Source organism: Pseudochaenichthys georgianus, chromosome 13 (genome assembly GCF_902827115.2).
Source record: "Pseudochaenichthys georgianus chromosome 13, fPseGeo1.2, whole genome shotgun sequence".
Classification (NCBI taxonomy): domain Eukaryota; kingdom Metazoa; phylum Chordata; class Actinopteri; order Perciformes; family Channichthyidae; genus Pseudochaenichthys; species Pseudochaenichthys georgianus.
The window spans coordinates 10,883,439-10,890,416 of record NC_047515.1 but is presented as its reverse complement, the minus strand read 5'-3'; the positions used below and the strand labels follow the sequence as shown (position 1 = coordinate 10,890,416).

General features: G+C 40.1%; 1 protein-coding gene across 1 annotated transcript; it reads left to right on the top strand.

Moving 5' to 3' along the window:
• The first annotated feature begins 2,206 nt into the window (after positions 1-2,206).
• Positions 2,207-6,576, top strand: atf5b (activating transcription factor 5b). The gene is made up of 4 exons (XM_034097765.2): positions 2,207-2,446; positions 3,155-3,376; positions 3,723-4,911; positions 5,337-6,576. The coding sequence occupies exons 2-4, from the start codon at positions 3,238-3,240 to the stop codon at positions 5,521-5,523; spliced, it is 1,515 nt and encodes a 504-aa protein (XP_033953656.1). The 5' UTR covers positions 2,207-2,446; positions 3,155-3,237; the 3' UTR covers positions 5,524-6,576.
• Positions 6,577-6,978: the final 402 nt, after the last annotated feature.

Here is a 6,978-nt window from a genome sequence, read left to right as displayed (position 1 = left end):
ATTATATGTATTAAAAGTTTATAAGAAAACAGTAATTGTTGAAATGATATCTTAATTCTTATTATTACAAGTGTGTTTTTTTCATCTATTTTCATATATTACCTGTTACTTAGGCACCTCCACTTATGGTTGTCCACAGCAGCAAACAAAAACAAAAGAATACATATTATTACTATATTTCACATCTATATCTTACTGACTTTGCTGACCATTTTGTAATACAATTAGAATAAACAGTGGTGAGGTGAACACAGTGTACTGTAGTGCAGTGTTGATATCTTAACTGTAAATGTTACACATTCCACTTTTATTTTTAATTAAAGATGGTATTTTTCTTGAAGGTTATGTGTTTCAACATGTGTGTGTGTGTGTGTGTGTGTGTGTGTGTGTGTGTGTGTGTGTGTGTGTGTGTGTGTGTGTGTGTGTGTGTGTGTGTGTGTGTGTGTGTGTGTGTGTCACCCCAGTGATTTGTTACGTGTAAAGAACGATGTGTGTGGTGGCATCGGTTAATGCATTTTGACTCAGATACACCTTTCAGTATACATGCACAGTGGGAATGGATATACAGGGTTTTGTACTGCACTAATATTGTCAAATGAGGAGCTGTATTACTCCTATGTATACTCTAAATATAAACTGATCAGTCTTTCTCTTTAAATATCAACGAGCTGGATACTGATGATTCACAAACTGACTGTTATGAGTGGCAGAGTTACCTGTGAGCATCTATCTTGTTTTGGATTCAGATCATAGAAGTTACTTTTTGAATCTAACCTCACTGCTCTTTTGCATCCTTGCAGATTCAAATACACCATTTGAATCGGTGTCTGTAAGGACTACTTTATGTGTGGAGGTTGCTTAAGTTTCTTCTACTAGCTTCTTCTACTGTACATCTACCAAAAAGGAATATAAGTTAGATACAACTAGGTTAAAAAAAACGAGGATGGGTGAACACAGTGGGGGATTAATAATAAAGTATATCCTTAACTTCAATTGAACTTAATGTCCTTCAATACGTATATCATGAAGAAATATATTGCGTTAGTCATTACACTTAATAAAACCATTTAACCATCAACACAGTGACATAATATCTATATTTCTTGCAGTTTCACACAATGTTTTTTTAAATTATATTTCCCACTTAAGATACAACAAAGTAAAGTGTTTAATATGATAACACATTTGAATAGAAGCCGTGGAAATAGCCGGTAACTTAATTACTAAAATAAAAAGTTTAATAAAGTGACTTTACTTGGGATTGTATTCAGTGTTTATGTTAGCAGGCTAAATGTTTTAATTCAATTGAGAATCTTTTAAAGTTAATCCAGCAATACACTAAGTAGCATACACTGAGGTTAAAGTGGGAACCATTCAGAAAAGCAACATATCTGGAGTTGTTATAGATTTTAAGTGGCTGTCTGTCAGGTTATGATCCTAGTTGTAGGTTATGCTTTATTAACTTGTGATAATTTACAACAAAGCAGTCCCAGGCTGGTGTTAATGTGTAATGATTAGCAATCAGTGGAAGACCGATGGCAGGCCAATAGAAATAAAAAAGTTCCCCTACATAAACCAATGGTGAGGCTACATTGTTACAGCGCTCAGCGAATCCCCTGCGGATCTGATGCAACAGGGCTGCAACTAAAGTTACACCTTCGAACTGCAACATGATGTCCTTCCGCTGTGGCGCTACGAAAACTAGTACCGGCTTCACCGTTTGCTTAATTCTCCCTGAATGCTCTCCACACTGTCTCTGGTCAACTCTTTAAGGATATTTAGGTTTTTAATAATATATTTTACGTGTTTTTATTATGTTTTTTCTTGTTGCGTGACGGGACTTTTAGATAAGATAGAGTTCATGCCCATGTTTTTCTGTCAAAAAGCTTTTACCGGCAGGCAACCTACAATATTTTAGTTACGATATACATTTGTTTGCAATACTTTCAGCATCTAGATACATCCTTAATACTGTTAAAGCGAAATTATGTCATTTTAAATGCATCTTATTTGTACTTTATGTCAATATTACCATGAAAAGGCAACTTGAATAACATACAACTAGTCAAATTAAAGGAGAAAATTCAGATGAGATACAATAACAGTGTGTTTATACAGTGAGGGAATGAGGAGATGTTATTTGAGCGTGTCTCTGGGTAATGGGAAAGTCCCCAGGTTCATGACGTAACGGCCAGCTGAACTCTGTAAACTGCGGATGAATCTCGTCTGCTGTGATCCGGTCCGGAGCAATAGGAGTTTGCAGAAGTAGCGGATTAAAAAACTTTCTGTCTGCATTTCTGTTCGTCGAAATAGCACTTGAGGAAGACTCGCTGACTATGAAAAGGGATAATATGGCTTTTTAAACCTCGACCGTCTTCTTCCTCACCATAAAGCTCCGCGTGCTTTGCTCTCGCGACGCACTCCAAGACTATTCTGAAACTATGGGGTGAGTAAGAAGTGCTTTCTGGCTTTGGGGGAAAGTTAGGTGAATAAAGTCTTACTAAAGCTAACAAACCACTTTAGACACTCTTTAAAATAACATTTAATTTAATCCTGAATTTATTTTGTATTAACATCTTTTACAGGACTTTATTAGCCTTTATTAGTATTTTAAAATAACTATGTTAAAGTAATTGTGACTATTTTAAAATGTGAATTTATTTATTTTGTGTTCCTTAATACTGTTTTTAACTTGACAACTACTACTTACATTCTGAACAATAGCTTTCTATCTATGTATGTATGTATGTTTTAGTATATAATTAGGTTATGAAGGTAGTGCTTAAGACTATATCATGTTTAAACAAATTGCAATGTTTTTTTATTATCTTTTCATGTTTATTGTTTGTTCAAAGTATTTCAACTAACTGTTTTTAGTTTTTTTTGGGAAATTGTTATGTTTTGACATTAATCAGTAATGGCTTCACAGCATGAGGTTACAGGTGCTCACAAATGTAAAGGGTTAAGTTGAACAGAATACACTTTTATAATTATTTTATTTTGTTGTTTTAGCTTTCAAATATGTATATGCATTTTTATTTTTTACTTTTTGGGGAAATATTTAACGCTTTATTGGATGGAATTTGAAATGTACATTAATATATATATATATATTTTTTAACATTTGTTTATTTTCCTAATTTCTTTCCCACAGGTCTTCAGGTGTTTCCACAATTATTTCATCCACCCATTGCATGGTTTTCGCTTTTGAACAATTTAATCGAGGCAGAAGACACAATGGCGGCATCGATCCTTCGCAGGAATATTCCTCCCATTTCCACGAGCGAGCTTGGCGCTCCCCCTCTCCGACAGGCTAGCCAAAGCCAATCACGGCCAAGGAAGGGGGCGGAGCCAGCGGAGAGGCAGCACTTAATTGGTGAGTTTTGCCAAGACGCTTTTTTATTTTTCCACATCCCGAGGTCGGAGCCGCAGTGCAGCACGGGGCTAATGTCGTACAGTGAGTACAGCTAAGTGGATATTTATCGAACGCAGACGATGCTGTTCAATCATTTTCAGATGATCGGTTAGTTGTTCACTTGGATTTCTCGGATGTATTCTTTCATTTTGGGCTTATTTTTAATTTGATTTATCCTCTTTGCGTGATTTAAGATTTTTTTTCTAAATTTGTAGTTTTTATTTCAGCTATTTTACACAATCAGCTGAAATGAAAAAAAATGGATTGCTTTACTGATTCTATTATTCTTTTTTGATTTTTTTCATAGGTGATGGTCACTCAGATTGGATGACGGAAAAAGTTGATTTGTCTTCATTTGTGTCGACGACCGAGTCTTCTCCCAGCTCATCCCTTCCACCCTCGCCGTTAGAACAAGATGTCAAGGTGCCCTCGGATCTGGAGGTCATGACCTCTCTACTGCAGGAGGAGCTGGCTCAGCTGGAGGACTACTTCCGCTCTGAGACCACAACCACAACAAACAAGTTGGAGAAATCCTCAAAATGTGACAAGGGTGCTCAAGCCATGGGCTCCCAGTCTTATTATCAGTTACCCTACAGCTCGTATGGGACCAGCCAATCAGAAACCAGCCCTGTGGTTGTTACCTTGGCAACAGGGGAACTGGACCTGGCCAGCTTCTGTGGCGGTCCAATCGCCAGAACCAAAATTGCACGGCCTGCTCCGTACAACTACCACCACCGTTACCACCACAATAACGGGCGGAGGATCATCAGCGAGGCAGTGAAGGTCGGGGAGGAAGTAGGACTCGATACGTGGGGCTCGAGGGGAAGTTACTCAGGAAGTGCGGAGTTGTCTGTGAACCACTACTCCACGCTGAAGACAGTGAGCAAGAACAGCTTCAGCAGCGTCAAGAAGGTGAGAGAATGTGCTTTATCGTTGAAGGAAGAGGAAAGTTATTGTTTTTCCGAGGGAATGTTTTGCAGCGAGGAGATCGCTCGAGGGTTTTGTCTGGGTGGCTCGTACGACAGCCACCACAAGCGCGAAGGACAGTTGATGCACAATGTGAAGGTCAATGTAAGTTACGACAGCACGGGGCTGGAGGTCTTGCACTGCGGTAAGGATGGAGGACTTTCCGGGGGGATTCCCCAAGAGACAATGGTGGCCGGAGACGGCTACTTCCACCAGTCCATGGCCAGCACGGAGCCTTACCATAGCTTTATAGGGGACCTCGAGCAGCCGTCACAGCCTCAGGCTGTGGAGCCCCAACATGGCCACTACCTCTATCCAGAATGCCTTGCAGACCAAAGCTATGAATGTCTGTCCAGAGGGGAGGGCGAGGGGACGCTGATGGGTGCCCCCATCCACCGCCCCACCCAGAGGCTAAAGGATGAGCACTGCTCCATGAAGCCGGCTCTGGTGATGGGCAGCGTTCCTGTGGAAGGCGTCCCCGGAGAGAGGAAGCAGAAGAAGAGAGACCAGAACAAAACTGCTGCTCACAGGTAAGCTTTTCTTTTCTTCTCCTCCTCGTTTTGAAAGCATGCCTCAAAAACGTATACAAATTAGACTTGTAGTCAGAAGTGAAAGTTTGTCAATAGAAACTGAACATGGCAGGAGTGTTACATAAAGCTTTAAATGTCCTGCAGTGTGTAGGAGGGGAATGGAAAGTCCCTCACTGCCTGCCAAATTCAGCCCCACCTAACCATTTATTTAAGTCTGCTCTGTCTGTGTATGAGATGTGAAAAGCTAAATATGCAGGAAAAGTCTTAAAAATGATAGTAAAAAGTTGGAAGGAAAAGAAACTGATCAGAGTTTTCTCAGGGGAGAGATGTCTGTGTGATGTAGCTCAGGGGTCACGCTCGCAAGGATCGTTAACAAAGATGCAAGGCAGCAGAAATGTGGAACTAAGCGGTCCCTTGTGTTGCAGGTACAGGCTGCGTAAGAGGGCGGAGCTGGACTGTCTGGAGGAGGAGCTGCACGGCCTCGAGGGGCAGAACCGGGAGCTTCGTGACAAGGCGGAGTCTGTGGAGAGAGAGATCCAGTACGTCAAAGATTTACTCATCGAGGTCTACAAGGCTCGCAGTCAGCGGCACAAAACAGACGGCAGTGCCTGAAAAAAATGAATAAAAGAAACGCCGACCTCCGTTTCCAGAACTCCCCAAAAACCAGCACCAAGAGAAAAATCAAGTCAAGACTGGCTTTTTCGTCTCACAGGAATGAAATGGTAGTTGCATGATTTTGATAGTTCTTTTCTAAACAACAACAAAACAAATATGTTCCAAGAGGATGACCCAAAAAAAAAAGGAGAAAGAAACGGGGAAGTTTCCAAACGAGTGACTATTTCTAAGAAGCCTTAGTGAGGTGGAGGAGATGCTGGACTTGTCCGTGACCACTGTGATCCGAACTGCACTCACAGCCTTGCGATGACTGACTCTGTGCTTGCGATGATTTTACAAACTGAATTAGTTAGTAGTGACGGAATATGCTTGTGTTTTTTTTGTGACACACACATCGAGGCAGATCCACGCTAAATATATATTTTATTTTATATTTTTACTTAATAATGTTCATTTATCATTTGCTTTCAACAATCAAATGACTGAAATAAAAGGGATTGCTGGAAATAAAAAAGAGTGTGCTCTACAAATCGGAAACATTTATAGAATTTGCATTGCTAAAATGTTGAGTATTTACACTCTTTTTACCCCCCCCCCCCCACTGGAATACCCAATGCATGTTTGATTTTGGAAAAAAAAGCATGTGCGAGTGTTATTTGAAGGCAATATTCTGTTAACTGCATGGCTTCAAGATCTCCAATTTCAACTGATTTCTCATCAGCTGGCGACTTTCCCCTGAGCCCCCCGCCCCCCGCCAGTGTGATTCATGCTCAGGCCTTTTTTTCTTTGTTTCCCCGCTATGTGAAACATTCACTGGCTTTATTTCCTTTTTTTCTTCTTCTCTTGTCTCTTTCGGCTGTATTTCGCGGACAAACAATCACCTGTTGACGCAACAATAAATCGTTGTTGGGTAACTTCATGGGAATGTTCCTTTCAATCAATCAATTTGTCTGAAATTCAGGTCCTTTTACTAATAACCGATGTCAATGTCAGGATATTATACATCAGGAAAATGACAGCCAAATAAACCAAGTTATGTAGTATCATTGACCTCTGCCTTTTGGACTGTTTTTCACTGCTCATTCATTCCGCAGACATTACAACACAACCGTCCATACACTGAAACAACTGAAACGTTGACTTTAATTAAATGTATTATGTCAACAGATTCCATATAACTATATTAGGTAAGTTGACAGCCAGAGTAAAACGTTTAAATAGGTTCAACTTAATAGTATTGCTTTCAACTAACCTAATACTGTTATGTGGAATCTGTTGACATAATACATTTAATTGAAGTCAACATTTGAGTTTTTTCAGTGTATCACACCCAAAACAGCACACGCAGAATAAGAGGGGTGGGATTAAGAGATAGAGAGGGGCACTCCCATTACCCTGCCCATAATAACTGCTGCCCTCTTTCTGGGCTGCAATGCAGTTAAAGTTATTTCC